The 18923-nt window shown below is 32.6% G+C and overlaps 1 protein-coding gene across 1 annotated transcript in view; it reads left to right on the top strand.

Moving 5' to 3' along the window:
* LOC149900604 (neural cell adhesion molecule 1-like) overlaps positions 1-18923 on the top strand; it is an 89313-nt gene that overhangs the window by 47415 nt on the left and 22975 nt on the right. Inside the window, exons 2-3 of the mRNA XM_090112606.1 lie at positions 14900-15032; positions 17140-17348. Coding sequence (XP_089968732.1) covers positions 14900-15032; positions 17140-17348 — 342 coding nt within the window. The remainder of the gene's footprint in view (positions 1-14899; positions 15033-17139; positions 17349-18923) is intronic.

The following is an 18923-nucleotide window of genomic DNA, read 5'->3' as shown; positions in this document are numbered from 1 at the left end:
AAATCCAAAGATTTTTACCATCTCTACCAATAATTATGAAACTTTTCATTCATTATAACATGACATAATTTTAAACGCGATTCTATTTTAAAACTATGGTTATTAAAATTCACACGAAACATTTTAGTTCAGAGGTGATATAAATTTACATTTTGTGCAATCTATTTGCAGTATAGAGCTCCCAAATTAATTAGAGAACATATAGTTTGGGTACAGACCGTTGTAACTATTCTGATGTTGTGATTATAATTAAAATGAACCTCGTTCTCAAAGTAAGGATTAATTAAGTACAGTTGTCGACAAAATTTCGGTTGCTACATACAGCCGTCCGTTTGTACGCGTAAATGACAAGAGAAATTAAATAATTTCGCTATACAACGTTTCGAAGGTTCTACACTGAGCACAATTAACAACTGTCAAAAATTTGTAAGGTTTTAATTAAATATATATAATTGTGTTAGAATTTCCGCGTAATCTAATTTTTGCAAGGGAAGCTGGTATTACAAGGACGTTAGAACACCCGGCATACATTTTAATAAAACTGTTTTTCGTCAAAACAATAATTATGATAATAAAAACAAATAAACATTTGTAGGTCACGTTTTTATTCTCTAAACACTTGTATAATTTATTTTGATTTATTTGACTTTCTAAAAAACTAAAATAATTGAACGTAGGTATTTTTTTTTTCAGGTTTATCTTAATGAAATGAACTATAAATAAGTTACAGAAGGGTAACAGTAGTTACCCTTCTGTCACCTTAGTAAAACATAAAAAATAAATCATTAACTTTAAATTCTAAACACTATAAAATATAAAACACGTTGATGTGAGTTGGTATGTGAGTAAAGAGTACGAGGAACCACATGACTCTACAATATGCAAATTAAATATACTTAAATTCCATTACACAAAAAGCTCGTAATTTATTTATCCTTATAATCTAGTAATCCATGTTAAACAGGCATGAAGAGATTAAGTCGCAATTTGTTAAGGGCAGACGACAGAGGGCGTGGATCGCGCGACACCTACGTGTGACAGACATGGGTTCAACATGTTGCTAAATCATACTTCGGTCACGCACGCTTTCGCACGCTTTTATGAATTCATTATTTTATGCTCAATTCGTTATACTGCCCTTAATTAAGCGAATCGCTTTTGAGTTTCAATTTTGATGTGGGTTTTCTCGCTTTATGAGGTTACGGCGCTTGTCTCCTTTATAATTTACCATTAGCACGTGTTGCGGTTTCGAATTTAATTTTGGGTTAATGTTTTGCGTTGCGTGGAATAAATTGAAACGAACTATTATAATTATTTCGGAACGCGCTGTCGATAATAATTTGTGTGATGTTTAAGTGAATGTAGATTTCATCAGCACTGAAATGCCTTAATTTTCGTTTCACTTACGTTTGAGACGATTTATGCGGGAGTAGTTCGGTAAATCGATACGCTAGTGAGGCAGCGATTCGCGTCACATCACTAACGAACCGTACCTTCACGTAAGTTTGTCAGCTCTTAACAAGCTAGGTGTAATGACATTAAACTAGGCGTACGAATTCCGTAAGCCAATATTTATTCTAACGTATAATTTGCTTATTATTTGATATTTTGAATGTGTTACTTTTCTCGTGTTGGAAAATATCTTGTACATTTAATGTAAAAACAACATACCATTTTTTTCTCATTAGATACCTACTACAATCTTATATGTATATGCTACGAAACAAAAGTGTCTGCTCTTAAGCTGACACATAATTTTATGAAAGATCTAGTGTTAGAGTTCTTTTAAGTATATCGTTGTGTGTTAGCCACATCGTCGTATTGTATTAACACTTCTCTGAAAATGATTAGAATTGGATCACAGCTATACGTTCTCCTATTTCATAATACCGTTTGTATCTACAATGATTTGCACAGACCGGGCCCTTCCATAATTTTGGAGTTCAAAATGTGTACGCATCGTATTTTAGGACAAAAAATTCTCATAGGTCTAGTGTCGTAGCAATATAACATTTCTGAATCATGCCTTTAGAACCTCTACGACGCTCCGCTACATCTTATGTAGCCCAGTGTAGAATGTGGGCACATATTCTTTATGCTTCGTTTACTACGCTTATTGCATGCAGCAAGCAGCAGACTGCCATTAATTCATATGTTTAATGACGTAAGCACAAATCTTGCAACCTGCACATGCATGTACACCTATGCCGGTCTATGTGGCAACTGCAGTCCATAAGAGAAATGCAAAAAAATCATTGTTTAATTTATAACTGGTTGAGAAGATTTTCATTCAATAAAAATTGATTTCGGATAAGAATTCAAATATTATTAAAATTAAACAAATATATTTCGTTGTTTATTTTTTTTAACTTATCATAGAACGCATTCAAACATTAAAAAAATACATCAGCTCTATATTATTATTTACTGCGTGCCGTAAGCCATTTTTCCATAATGCACAGCGAAAGCGATAAAGTATCATAATGTAAGTAATAAAAGAAATAAACCAGCTGAATATCACTAAAAGGGAAAACATTCATATATCGAATAGCTATATACTTCAATAAAACTCGCCAGTTAAGTGGAAGGTGTATTTTTATATCGCATATGAATAAACTCTTGAGTCACGCTAAGGTTCAATTCTGTTTAAGCTCGGTGCAAGGGATTCATTTTGTAATACAGAGAGAAGTCGCTTTATTCTAATAGTTTATGTACACAATATATTTTGAACCAACTGATTTTCTTTTGGAACCTAGTTTGATTTTAGCAAATAAAAAATCTAAAAACAATATGACGCATAGCTTTCGGCTCGCAATTTACTTGCAATTTTTTTATGTGAAAACGTCTTTGTGACAATAACAAATACAAAAAAAAAAATAAGCAAAATCGATTCACGCGTGAAACCATGGTCAAGTGAAATATGGATTTATTATTATATAAAACTTTTAAAAGTAGCTGTACGTAATCATTGTCACTCTGCTATGAATATAAATTACAAAATACACAAACACGTCTAATCGTAGATGCTTGTGTATTTTATGTTTCAGCTGTGAAAAGTATTCAGTAAAATTCCAATCAAAATATTCAACAAATAGATTTCGTAAACATTCTCCACATCTGGTTAATGTAAACATAACCTTTCCAAACGGCGTAAATTAAAATTATGTTTGAATTTATTTTTATTTTATTTATATTTTATCATAGTTCAAGCCCTTTTCAATTGGTTATTGGTTATTATTTCTACCTGTTATTTTGCATAACAGGTAGAAATAATAATATTATTTATAAAATCGGTCTCTTCGTAAATAATTTTCTAATGCTAAAATGGTTTTAGAGATGTTGTTATTTACTTGTAATTAAATCACGTAAATTTTACTAAGCAATCCTTCAAATACAAATTGCTTTGATGCCGCTTTTTAAAGACTAATGAATGAAAATGACTACCAAATCTTATCTTTATCTAACTGGTTTGAAAACAAAGAAGCCATGGTTTATTTTTGTTCTTTTTTTTGCTTTAATTCTTTATTATTATTTGGCTGCATTTTTTTAACATTCAATTTTTCATTTTAATTGAGTAATAAGCTAAAGAAAGCTGCGTATTATCCTGAAATTGTGAAACTTTATACAATTATAATATTTAATATTGTTACAAATTATAACATATTTATAAAATCCATTACATAATAATTTGTACTTGTGAGCTAATTTCGCTTCATTAGTTCTTGTTATATAAGTGAAAAATACGGCGCTATGAATTAACTTGAAACACGCGAAAAGAATGTTTCTCGGAAAAGTACTTAGAGACTTTCCTTTATTTACACTTTATCTTATAGTTTTAATGCATTTCTTTCTTATTTTCTAATATAATAACGATTTACAGTGAAATATACCACAGATTATTGCATGAAGAAGAATATTGTGTCTCAAAAAAATTGACCTTTTAGTACTAGGAATTACTATTTTCATTTAATAGCAAGGAAAATAATTGAATTACTAGACAAATATGTATACAACATTTATGTTTGGCGCTTGTTATTCTGTATTCTCTTTTCACGTTTCACCCTATTTTCAGTCAATTATTTTAATTTTTGATACAAACTTGTAAAGCACGTTTCGTGGAAATTACATGTTTACCGTATTCAACTCTTTCCGAAGCCAGCAATTATGAGCGATGCTTAAAACTGCGTTATAGAATAGCTGATGATATAATAAAGGCCGATGGCTAGTCGAGTCACGTGCCTTCGCCTCTGGGAGCGCTCCCTCGCTGACTCTCTGACCGATTTCGAGGCTTCACGTGAGATGGATTCGAATTGAATAATCTATTTTGGTCGGCGTCTGTTCCACGTTATGATTGAACATGCAAGCTTTGATACCAAAAAAGGTTTAAAATCGCTTCAATTTTTCAACGTGGGAACAAAGGCGGATTTTATGATATCTATCAAAAATAATTGAACGGGGTGAAATGAAAACTTGTAATCGATAGGTCATAAACATTTTGTACAAAACATAAAATGTAATGTTGATTCAAGCATACATTTTTAAGATGAAACAATTAAGGTAGCCGGCTAATTCAATTAATGTAAATTATCTTATGAAGAATGAATAAATATTCATCAGAAATCAAACATAGAAAAAAGAAAAACAAAACCATCAACAAAAACCTTTTTAAATATACATGCAGTATATTGTAGCGTCTCAAATTTGGTAATATATTATCGAAAAGCGAAGATGGATTACTTTTAGAACAGTCTCGCAAGTTATGACCGGCAGTTTGGTGGGAGGGTGTGGTGGAGTAACCAAAACTATAGAGTGCAAGAGCTTTTGCCTATTTTGTTGGTGGTTGAAGGCAATTGAAGATATTATGTATAATATATAAAGTGTTTTACATTAATTATTTAAACAATAATTATTAGACGTGATTACAAAGCTATGTTGGATAGCGACTGGGAACTGAATACAATATCATGATTCGCAGATCGGTTTCGAATCTTAATATGGTTACACAAATATTGCTGAGACTACTAAACATTATATTGGTAGGCACAAGCTGCTCGATTGATTGTTAGCGAAGTTTTGTCCTTTAATTCGAACTATGATGTACCTACATTTTGTTTATTTATGTACTGTTAGTCACATCTGATAATATTAAAAGAGCAATATTTTATTCAGCGACAGTTAAATGTATCCTTTTATAGCTTTAAGTTGAAATTGGTCTATCGAATATCTATTAAATAACGCGGTTGAAGTGTATCCTAAAAACGAGTAGGATAAAACACGCCTTATAACTTTAATATACGAACAAATAGACAGTTTATTAACTTTTCGGTATCAGAAAGGCAACGAGTGGAAAGGGCAACTTAAAATAGTGAAAATACATCCCTTCTCAAACTGTTTTATCCAGACTGACGTTTATAATCTCACGTAAGAAGATAGAAATAAAATTAAAATTAATTTCTCTAATGACCTCTGTACTTATGTAAGTAATATAATTAACTTACACGGTACTAAGTATAATTTTAATTAAGGTTTGCGACTGCTTTAACTGAAAAGAAGTATTTTACACTCTTAAGTGTTTTATCAAACATCTGACTAATGCCTACTCGATGAAAAAATATAACCCATGTGATAAGAAACACATAGTAAAATCGAGGTAGTCGTAAGTCTTAATATTGAATAGGAAGTACATTATCTTGAAGTATAAAGCAATGATTAAAAGCTGAACGCAATCTGCTCAGAAGACTAGCAATGGAACGAGATTTCCTGTTGAACTTTTTAACAAAGACAACAATAAACGCACAAGTTGGTATCCAGAGGGTGTTCACAACAACATTGTAATGGGGTCAGGGATCGAGTCTCAGACGCAATATGCAATAAGCTGTAGAAACTTGACATAAATTAAAAATATTTACAAGATATCGCATAATACAATGTATATTAATAGGGTTAAGTGTCTCATTAAGGCTGAAGGCGATTACATAATATTGGAACATTCTTTCCAATCAACTGCAATAAAATATAAAATGAAATTATTTTATATTAAATTTTTTAATTGTGGCTGACTTTTCTGTAACATCCTTAATGAAGTAACAATAACAAGGACGAATATTCATTATTTGCTTCATATTGAATATCTGGGTATAATACATGTACTGAATATACCTATTATATTGCGTTATTTCAAAAGTAACCTTTCCACCTATAATACTGAAATTCAATACAATTTTCCGCAACATTCTCTTGGACTATTCCGCTCAGTTTTTCGGACGTGAATCAAACGGTTCGCGTGATCGTACTCGTTTAAAGCAACCTACTCGATGCGGCAACTTCACTATGTATGCGAGCTTTTTATAGCTACGTAATAACTAGCTTTTCGTTCGAGACACCTCCGTAATTTCAGTTTTGATTCGTTTACTAATGGTCGCGTACGTAAACGCCGGTTGAATTTTAACTTTTTGTAACGTGTGATTAAATATGAGTTGTACAATATGTACGGTTGGCTATCCATACTAATATTATAAATGCGAAAGTAACTGTCGGTCTGTCTGTTACTCAATCACGCCTTAACTACTGAACCAATTTGAATGAAATTTGGTATAGAGATATTTTGATACCTGAGAAAGAACATAGGGTAGGTTTTATCCCGGAAATCCTACGGGAACGGGTTTTTCTTTGAAAACGCGGGCGAAGCCGCGGGCGGAAAGCTAGTAGTTTATAAATCAATATTACTCGCAAGCGATGGAACATCACATAAAATAGATACAATATTTTATCATACTTGGTTCAAAAATATCAAATTCTTTTATTTCTGTAGGAGATCGTGTAATAATATCTATTATTAATATATTAAAATATTATTATTTATATTAAATATTTTCAAAAAATAAAAATAGATAATGCTATACTATTTTTGTATATTTAATAAGACAGTCCAAGGTTAAAACTAAACAAACAGCGGGGTCTACAAGATTCAATTAATATATTTTGACGACGCTAACATGTATAATTATTGTTTATTAAGAAAGTTATGCTGGTGGGTGTACAAGTAAACAACATCAAGCAGATGCCAAATATCTTAAATATTCCGAGATGAGAGAGTTTCCAAGTAACCCGTAATTTCATTATATTACTTCACTTCGTACGTTTAATTTTTGTTTTTAATCTTTTGCATAATTTACCATAACACTGAAATAAAACGAGATAGCAAATATTAAAGCAAAAACACAATTGCATCGTTATCTAGGCAACATTTTCGTATACAAATTGAATATCTGAGTGTCTGAGCGCAATGATGTCCCAATGCAGCGATATTCTGGATACAATTGCAACATTCAATAGAAATGCAATTTTTATTTATACTTGCTCTTATACGCAGTCGAAGTACGTATATAGTGCACATAAGGGTGAATTTGATATCGTAAATGCACGCTCGAATCGTACAATTTTTTCCTTGAACTTCCTTGAGATTGTGGAAGTAAAAGGTACGCAAATAGCACAATATTCAAGGGATTCGAATCTATCTTCCATTCTTATAGAACTAGTATGAATTTTATTGAACAAAGCTATTAATTTATATCTCATATTAATTAACTATTTTAATTTAATCCAGTGAAGAAAAAGATCGTGTGGAATCTGGTATGTCCAAGAATGACATGCTCGCACTTGACCAAAGTGGTGTATTATAATAGATAATTATTATAACTTATAACAAAGCAATGTGAGGCTTAAAATCAATTCCCATGTCCATTGTCTAGTGTTTAAATAGTACGCACAAACGATTTCTTCGAAACAGTGGGCAGATGTATTCGTGTAGAGATTGTCTAATCTAAAAATGAACGCCCCTCCACTAAACTTAATTGTTTCAATGTGTGAGGACAAATAATTATTGAACCACTTTATATGTGTGCGCGCGTCGATTCTACTGCAAACTTTGACACTCGCGCACTGATTTGTCAACTAATCGGGCGATCAGTTCAGGTGCCTAGCATTGTATGGCGGGGAGAGCGCGCTATGTACGGAATGACACGTCCGTTCTGTCGTGCATCGCGTCATTTATGCACTAGTTGGCCAACTGGTCCTGTCGTTCGGGCATGGACGGGACTGGAGGACTGAACGACCAATGAGGCAGACCAATTTGTGTGTATTGCGTCTATACACGTACTTTGAATGTGAGCGTAAACACAGTGGAGGGGCGTTCATTTTTAGATTAGACAATCTATTCGCACGACATTAAGCCGGGTATCCACTTAGGTTCGCCGTGGTTTGCGAACGCGCCTGCTCCGCAAACCAAACATAATGGATACGTCGTGATCGCGGAGCGCGACTGGAGCACGATCGGAGCACGGCGGAGCGCTTCGGAAGCGGTTTTTTGCGCGAACTCAAAGGGGAGCGCAGTTTGTTCGTGGACGCGAGCGTGTGTTTGTTAAGTTCGCGAACATGGAGTGGTCCGATGAAATGATTAATAATTAATATATGCATTATTTCATTATTTCTTCTTCCCTTATTCATATTACCTTGCCAAAATTGAGGAGATTGTTTGTATTCCATCACAATATAATGTATCAAAATATAAGCTGCACTTCCTACTAATTATTCTGGAGGCGGCATGTTTGCACCGACCGTCTGTCGTGTCCGGAGCGCGGAATTTAGCGCTCCGACAGGAGCACTGATGTTGCAGCCTAAGTGTGTACACTGTACACGTTCACGTTCGCGGAGCACACAGTGTTCGCAATCCACGGCGAACCTAAGTGGATACCCGGCTTTACTCGTTTCATCCTCAGCAACTGTAGCACAGGAATGTAATGTCGTGCGATATTTTATTATTTAAAATTCGACAACCGTAATTCGGGACTGATTTTTCACAGGCAACCCTATACCACCGTGTTCCTTATGAAATAATCTTTCATTTTATCTAAGTTTGATTCAATAATCAGACCGTAGCAAAATGCTAGTACCTATAGATTTACCTGTTTACACCTGGCAACCCGTGGTTGTGACCGGAAAAAAATAGGCAACCTAACGTTTGCATATTCTATGGGCTTCAAACTTTCGATTGGTATCAAATTTATTTAATAATCACACCGGTGCAATGTTTAAAAAAAAAAAATTAAATTATTAATTAAAAATACTCTGGACTGAAATTTGTTAGGCAACCCATATAGGATATATTTATTGGCATATTTAATAACATAAAAAATACGTCTCATTAAATAAGCATCTCGGTGAAGGTCGTTGTATAGCGGGATCTTAGACTAATATAAAAATGAGAACGGCTGAACCGATTTCGATAATTCTTTTTTATTATATTCTTTGAAGTACGAGGATGGTTTTTATGTAGAGAAAACGTAAACATGTACCACGGGCGAAGCCGGGGCGGACCGCTAGTCTATAATATAAAAATGAATCCCAAAATGTGTTGATAAGCGCATAACTTGAGAACGGCTGAACCGATTTCGATAATTCTTTTTTTATTATATTCCTTGAAGTACTAGGATGGTTCTTATGTAGAGAAAACGTAAATATGTACCACGGGCGAAGCCGGGTCGGGCCGCTAGTATAATATATAAATTGCGATCTCTAAACCACCAACGCGACGTAAAAAAAACACCAGTATTTTAGGACAGAAAATTCTACAAATGTATATTTTTTTATTAGGCTTGTTCAGCAGTCTATTTTTCCTTCCAATTGTCTTCATAAAAGTTATTAATTTTCAGTTTATTGACCTTGATTATTCTTACCCCTCGTTTTCACCAAGAAACAAGTTAAATACTAGTTTGATACAAAACTTGTAGAATACTTTTCAAAACATAATTATTTATTTTACACATGTATTGAGACTGTCTCAAACATTCTTTCGTTCACACTTTGTAGCCAACAAGTATTTATACAAGTATAAAACACATTTGCGTTTACACTGAAGTCTGTGACATGGTAGAACTTATCTGATCCATTGATAGCGTTCTCACCTACAAAACACAGTCGTGGTTTAGATAAGTATTGTTTATTTTATTGCAATTTCTGTATAATACTAGTAACAAACAAGTTTTAAACTTTATCCATGTTTGTTGGATAAAGTTTTCAACATACATACATATCACAAGTTTTTTTTTAGAAATTATCAAAGTAGGTACGACTGAATTTGTCTCGAATTCTACAAGTATTGCTACAACAAAAACAAGAGATCATAAACATGTAGGCAACTTAGATCAGGCAACTAGAAGTTTTCAACCAACAAGTTTCATATAAGTTATCCTACATGTATCAAATTTTGTATACAACATGTTTTACATATGTCTATGAGAAACGAAAACATTGCATCAAATTTGTAAAATACATGTATTATACTTTGGTGAAAACGAGGGGTTAGATTTGAAATAAATGAAATATAGGTAACGTTAATTGCTACAAGATAATATTTTTTAAACAATGCATTAATCAATAGATATTTTAATATTAATATCACCTTACAGAAAATACTCTATGATGCTTATGATTGACACCGAGAAGCCCTCTAATGATCAAAATTAAATCTAATTATAAATCAATCACGATTTTCGGTGTCATAGCACCAATTAACTATAATCCATCATTTATTGGAATTTTTGACACGCGGCTTCTTAACGGTCTCTGTTGAGTTTTGAATTAACATTTTGTAAAACGTGGTTTAGTAGTTAGTCACCTGTGCCATATAACCGTTGATTACTCTAACAATAATTTATATTTTGTATTAGTAGTTTGTATCTAAAAGTATTTTTGCATGTTCAAAACCAAGAAAAGTTTAATATAGGTAGACTAGGTTTGGGTAAAAGGTACCTTACCTATAGGAATTTGCCATACATAATTGAGATTACGATTATGATAATTAACTCATTTATGAGGAACATACTGAACTCTTAAGAGGATCTTTTATAACTGAACTAGCTGCTCCGCGCGGTTTCACCCCCGTGGCTCCACCCCTGTTGGTTGTAGAGTGATGATATATAGCCTATAACCTTCCTCAACAAATGGGCTATCTAACACCGAAAGAATTTTTCAAATCGGACCAGTAGTTCCCGAGATTAGCGTGTTCAAACAAACAAACAAAATCTTCAGCTTTATAATATTAGTATAGATTGGAAGATTTTTTTCTATACAAAATGAGTCATCATCCATCAAGTCCAGCTTTTTCTAAATAAAAATTCACCTATATTCATTAACTAGGTCACATTAGGTAAGCGCTCCAGCTGAATGGATAAGGTCAAAAATTATCATAATGCATGCCTCGTTTCCGTGATTTTGAGTATAAATTAAGGAATATGGAGGCTCAATTTACTGAATACATTTTCAAAGGAATATAAAAGACGTTATACCCTAAAGCTCACTCAATGGTAATATTAACCATAGAGTAATATAATATAAACTCGCTGTTTGTATTCTGTATACAAACACAATTCGTTAATTATATTAACCGACGGTTTTGATCACATAATTATTTTAATTAAAAACCAGCGTATTCGCTATAGAGTTCGGGAACGAGTTATTTGCAAATTTATGGTGAAATTTGCGATAAATAACCTCAAAATTATAATTGGAACGAAATTGAAAAATGGAAGTAATAATAAAACCAAATTAAATAAAAACAGGAAAAGAATGCTGCCATTGAAAGGTAGATTTAATTACGCAAATCATTGACCTGTATTCATTATAACAAGATGTATAAAATCAACGATGACGGCTCTGAAAGTAACTAATGTGATTGGATGTTGTCAATCGAACTTGTTATGCATTCGGCAGAGATGGAAATGAGCACGTCACAATAGAATTCATACAGCATATAACTGAATACTGATGTTAAGGCTTTGTGCTGGGGATTGAGTTTTGCTGTTTCGTTTAGTCTTTTTGAAGTTGTACATGCTTTACATACTTTGCGCCTTGCGGTGTTCTAAATTTTGATATCTACGTTTCTTGTTTTGACACGATGTATCGGCACAGCTTTGAACGGTTATTAAGAGTTTAGATATAAGTATTTGTGCTGGTTTTTATCTTAACGATATTTAATATCCGGCTAAGGTCATAATGACGGAGCGAAGTTAAAATATGTTCCTCCTGACCGAACTTCTCTAGAAAGCTTATGCACACAGCACAAATAATATTATAATGAACAATTACTGTGTTTCCTATATTTGAACAAATCCATAGGTCGACCGTCGATATGACCGGGAGAGATCAGGCGCAAAACGAACAGTGTTCCGTTCTCTTCAAACTTCATGAGTCATGACTGTTATTGAAATTTAAAAATTTCAAATTACATTTTTACTCATACATCGTATATTATTGAAAATGGTAATCATACTAAAACTAGGTTACAATGGATATAAATAAACATAGCTGTTCATTCGCTTTATTTACCTACGCATCCAAAATGTAGGTAGGTACATCTATCTCCTTCCGTTGAAGCGCTTTTAAGAGCAATTAATAAAATATTAATTCGTTTCACAGATAACATTTATAAATTATGTATAGAGCAAACAGAGAAGTCCAATTAACTGAGCCGAGATAAATGTTGGCACTAAACGGGAGCCAGTTTAGTCAGTGGTTTTACTTCGTTATATTTTTTTAGAATTCCGCTTTGCTTTTAAACGTGAATGTTTAAATCATTCATTATTTTATTTTGTAACAGTAGTAGCTTAGTAATTACTATCTGTATGCAAGATATTATATTATATTATTAAGAATTAACGAATACTTACCGCGAGTGTGGTTACAAACCTATTGATTGGCACCTAATAAACCTATATTTTGACGAAGATCCGAGGTATCCATTTTGAAACACTCTGTTATTAAATTATTCAAAACTCAGAACAAAAACATAAATAGGTAATTTACAACGTAAAATCAATCAAAAAAGTGTATCTAAGATGTACCATTTACATATTATGAATGTGATTAATATTTGTAGGTAGCAAGATAAAAAAAAATTCGCCCGTTTTTATTTAATCTGTCAACGTTTAACATACAGAACCACAATTTCGAATCACCCGCTACCGTCTTCGTTTCATTAAATTACTTTTGTAATGAATAAATGTATTACACGGGGGATTCCTTTCTTTACTTTTTTCCTTCCTTATTTTATTATAAACCGTAGAAAAGTGTCTTATGCTTTAAGTTATTTTTTATCTAGGGCGTAATAAATTTCATCCCGGTTCTCCCTTTATGAATTAATTTTAAATGTAAATGAACTGGCTTCAGTATCGTGTCCCTAATCGTATAATGAATAGAAATGACAAAGAGGAATCTTTAATAAATAAAGCAAACAATTTCTGTCTATGTAGGTTCCATGTCAAATACAATTTATTTAAAATGAATTATTGCCGAAATTGAGAAGTATGTAACATCATATTACCTATCGTATTACCCAAGAAGCTTATATCTAATACACTGGAGATTTCAGTATGAACATTAACTTATAACCATGGACGTATAAAAAAAGACGGACGGTATATCGCCTAAATATTGAGTGAAGCCTAGTAATGGCGGCGAAACATCCATGCGTGTGTGCCATGTTGCCATGGCAACAGCTGTGTTGATGACAATGGCGGCTGTATTTTTTTCTATAAATTTTGCCGTAATAATTTTGTCATTAAAACATAAAAGAAATAACTTGCTTCCCTGTGGAATGTAATCCCTTGTGTTTTGTTATTTAAAATTGAACTGTTGCGACACCATTTAACCACGCAAGACGGCATTTTAAATATTTTTTGTGAAACAGTGACGCAGTTAATCAGTTGGTAGTTCACGACGTAATGGCGGCCGACTAGCTTACTATGGTGAGAGTGTGTGCGTGTTTATTGTCTTTACGCGATCGCTAGCTTACTATGGTGGCTTCACGTTGTTTGTTCGTAATACGGCGTCCGTCTTTTTTTATACGTCCATGCTTATAACAAGAAAATATGACGTTGAATGACGCCTGTATGTTTTTTATCCCTTTCACACCTAACTTGGCAAGTTGGTGTGAAAGGGATAATAAAACATACAGGCGTCATTCAACGTCATATTTTCTTGTTACAAGTTAATGGTCATAGTGCAATCTCCAGTGTATTAGATATAAGCTTCTTGGCTTCTTGGTATTACCTATTACACAGAAAACATCAAAACAATGCACATATATTTGTTAAATTGTATGACATTTAAAAATTATTCTTATATTTAGATAATATTTTAATCAAATTAAAAAAGTTTAATTATTACAATGTAATTTATTTGAATTATAATCTGTAGAATGTCATGAAAATTGTCTATAGTCTGTGGTCAATAAAAAAAAAATGTGCGGTGCGCGGGAAATGAATAAAGATATGTCAAATTAAATTAAAGTTTTTTGTGTATTTAAATAAAGCGTTGTTAAATTAAAATTGGTTATTAATTTAATGATGCGTCACACCAATGATTAAGCGAAGAAACGAGGACGGCGTGCTATTAATAATATTTAATTCTACACGTTATATAGAAGTGAGTGAGTAATGTTGGCAAAAAGTTAAATGATGGGTAATCAAAGTTAGTATTATTTAAAAAAAAATAGACGTTCGTGTTAAAAAATTACTTCTACTTATAATTAATATAATCAGTTTAATTAAAAAAAAACCAAAGAATTTTCTTTTGTTTTTTGCACTTATGTTAGGTTACATATAGTGGTAAAAATAAGTTGTTGTTGCGCTGCATGTTTTGATTTAAAACGAGTACTGACTTAAAGAAAAAGAAGCCCCATTCATACGAATTCATATTTATTTGATACTGTATTTTATGTCCATGGCAAATGTTTTTTGTTCGAAGTTGTTCGAAGTATCACTTTGGTAGTTTTGCCGTAGGTACCTACTAACATTTCACTTCGCTAGTTGATTCTCGACACTCATATATTTTACTCTTACAGTATCAACAGTGGATGTGGACGCAGTGCTTGGTCGGACTGCTTCTCTGCCGTGTGACGTCACACCTGATGGCAACGAGGACAGAGTCTACATGGTGCTATGGTTTCGGAAGAGTGGCGGGAAACCGATATACAGGTATTTTGAAATATTAGTGATTATTTTATAATATACTTAATACTGATATTATGATGTTTTAAAGAGAAAGGTTTTTAAACGTGTGTGGGTGTTAGGACCTATATAATTTCAAACATTTCAATTCTTGTCTCAGATTACCTACTGAGAAGCCTTTCGATGGTAAAACGATAGTTTGTTCAAATTTGCCAATTGATTCTTTTGTATATAAATTGTATGGGTGCTTCAATATAATTGAATAACAAACTTCGCGATTTTTAAGGAAACTCGATTGCGAATGTTGAATACACATTTAATTAATAATATTAAGACGGGGCTAATGAACCGTTCGAACACCTTAAGTGGATGAAGGGAAGCCGAATAGAGTCGATCCAATTAGCATTTAGAAAATAACAAGGAAACACACTTAAGATGTTTTACAATGAAATTACACTTGATTTGAACGGACTTCCATCCTTTATTAGAGCACCTTTGTCCCTGACTGAACGGGCAGCGTCACTCAATCGTAAACAAAGAATTAGCCCCTGAAAGCTCTTAGGAAATCCATTACCCATTGTCCTGTTAAATTCTAATCTTGTGGAGAAAATGTGGACCGTTTAAATAAGATTCTGCAGGGAAAAAAGTGTATACCGTCCTTTATACCTACACGAATATAATGACTTCCTATTAGGATTATTACATCGTGTCTTCAGGAAAAATAATGTATTTTATCCTACTAATACAATATTATACGACGTGGATTACGACGCCGACGACTTAAGAAAATAAATACTTACAATTAATATGTTTTTTGTAGTATGTTTAAAATCGTATATTATTGATTCAATACATTCATTCATACATCACATTGATATAAAATTTTATGAATTTTATAAAATAAAGCGCCAAAAATTTTAAAGGTAAGTTAGTGGTTGCGTAAGTTATATCGTGAAAACATTATCGACCACCCATTATATGAAACTGGGATGAAATCTATTGTTATGGATATGCGTTTGGTTTTAAAAATCGCGTCAGAATAATTTTCATGTATATACGAAACATTTAGTATGAAATAATTTAAAAGTTGCAAATATATTATCCCTTCTATCTAATTTTTGATTCGTTGCCAATACACTTATACCTACGTATATTATATTCATGAAATATACCTTCTTGTTATGGATTTTATTGTTTCGGAACGAAAATTATGTTAACGATGTTTATATTGCTAATAATGCAGTCTGCATTGTAAATAATCTACTTATTAAATTATGGAACTGAATTTTAATTGTGCTGCATTTCAAAGGCGCAGCAGTATTATTTTTTGCTCTGAATTATAATTCAGAGACATAATATTATATTATATTATAGTATATTATAGACATAATATATAGTATTGTCTATGCAAAAATTATTATAGTATTTAGTAGTTGGCTTTTTGTTGTCATTTTATGCATTAAATCGTTAATAATAAGCAAAAATGAACGAACAACGATGTAACACATTCGTTTTTATTATTATAAGAACACATTTTTTTATATTACCTACATTATATTGCAAACAAATATGGTAGCGAAAGAAAAACCTTATTTTTCGGTTAAGACATGATGTCACATTTTACAAGGATAATGCCTCCATAAAAAGCGTCATCTTTATTGTTTTTACCTAAAAATAATCTCGCAAAGCCCATTTCTGTATAAATTAGGTAAAGGTTGGAAAAATGAGAAAACGTACACTGTCCGGAAATTGAAAAACTTCCCAGTCTCCTTATTTTATCCTAGAATTGGACAGGTATTTGTGTCTGTCTGAAAATAAATTGATCACGCATTATCTGACCGTTTACGCACCTTTCTTGAGAAAGCGTTATTTTCTTTATATTTTTTCTAGGAATAACAGATAAAATATACTTAAATGGTTGCAATTAAACGGTTCCAATGTGTGATCGCTGCATTTCATATACCCCTTCTGGCTTCTGATTATATTTAACAAAGTTTGTACTCATTCGACGGGTATGGCAGTTGACTTACCTAGATTAAACTTACAAACACGTCCAACATCTAACAACAAATATTTTTTTAGCACTTAAAAATAAAATACATATTGACTTTTGACATGAATATTTTGTCAACAGTTTCGACGTTCGAGGGAGATCGTTCAACAAAGCGTTGCAATGGTCAGACCCGGCTGCGTTCGGTCCGCGAGCCTACTTCGCTACCGTGACGCGGCCTGTGTCCCTCACTCTTAGTTCTGTGCAGTTGGATGATGAAGGAGTGTATAGATGTCGAGTGGATTTCAAGAACTCGCCTACTAGGAACTTCCAAATTCGATTGACTGTTATTGGTAAGTGATTTATATGTATAATAACGAATGTTTAGAAGTAGGTTTAAAGTGAGTTCCTATTTAATGTTCACTATGATGCTGTTTTACCACTGAGGTATACGGAAACCTGCTCCTTTTTATGGCTATAGCGTATCAGTATTTTTTTTATTTTATATTCAAAAATATTGTTTGCAAAATTAAATGCATCCCACTAAGTCCAATCATTAATTCCAAACATCGACGTTATTCATCAAGGTCAAGTAATATTCCCTGTCATAACCATTCCGCGGCAATTCAAAAAACGCTCCCTAATTGCAAAAACAAAGGAGAATGGGCAAATTGGGCCTGAAACTTGGGCTAAGACCAATACACACGAAATATTGTTTTTGTGATAGATCATTACACATACCTTACGAAAAAAATAAAATAAAAAAATAAATCAACCGGGTTCTTGTACAGTCAAGGCAAAAAGTTTTATTTATTTGGCTATTATTTTGCGCACAATAACGGTGTTTTTAATTCGAATGAAGTAAATATAAATCTAAATGTTACTGGAGTGACTGAGTTTAACCACAAAAAACGTCTAACTACGTTGAATTATAATAAACAAGGTATAGGTACCTGTTACAAAACATAATATTAGTGTATTTCGGTTATTAGAAGGCTTAAGATTAATACGTATTTGTAAGTGAAAGTGAATTGGAGTAACATAAAGATATTGTCATTGTCTTATAACAGTTACTTAATGCAAAAAATATTATACACTAAGAAATAAAACTTGATGTGACTGTACAAAAACCCGGTTGATTATTTTTTTATATATATTTTTCTCGTTATGTATGTGTTATGATCTATTATAAAAACAATATCTCATGTGTATTGGTCCAACTCAAGGGTTCAGGCCCAACTTCCATAGTAAAATGCCCATTCTCCTTTGAACGAAGCGACACAATAAATAAAATTAGGAAAAGTTCGAAATGAAAATTTTCCAAGGTGGCGAAGTGGAATCAATTTAGTCATTATGGATGAATCGTGGGTAACATCCCGTAGACATTTTAATTATGAACTGTCGTTCGGGATTCCGGGCTTATTCAGACAACGCCACGATCCTGGGAACGATGACGCAGACGAAATCTGCGGGAGACAGCCCGAATTTGAAAGGAAATTAGATTTGAATAGATAAAAATGTTTCTTAGCTATCAAATCGGGTTTTTCGTTAATTTATCATTTAACTAGATATTTATTTGATGGCTATCAAAAACAGTTAAGTTTTAAATTAGTTTTTTAAATATCATTTATAAAAAAATATTTAAATTGCAATATTATATTCGTATATTAATTAAACGTATTTCTAATTACGGTTATGAATATCTCAGAACGATAAATAGCCAGCGAAATGGCAAGCTGCGCCAGGTCTTTCAAAAGAATTACCCTATTCAAAACGAAAGACGCAAAGAGATGGGGAAGTAAATTTCTTAAGAACAAAGAATTTTAAAAGCCTACATTCCATATATGCAACTCCATTGAAACCCATTAAGCGGCCTGTACCAAGAGGTAATTTGCGAGGATCTTTTGTTAGTAAAGAAACGGCCCTCA

Source organism: Colias eurytheme, chromosome 18, assembly GCF_061535395.1.
Source record: "Colias eurytheme isolate Ceu_HAF_F1 chromosome 18, ilColEury1 Martin Lab GWU primary, whole genome shotgun sequence".
NCBI classification, from domain to species: Eukaryota; Metazoa; Arthropoda; class Insecta; order Lepidoptera; family Pieridae; genus Colias; species Colias eurytheme.
The sequence above is the reverse complement of the archived record's forward strand: the minus strand, read 5'-3'. Positions and strand labels throughout refer to the sequence as shown.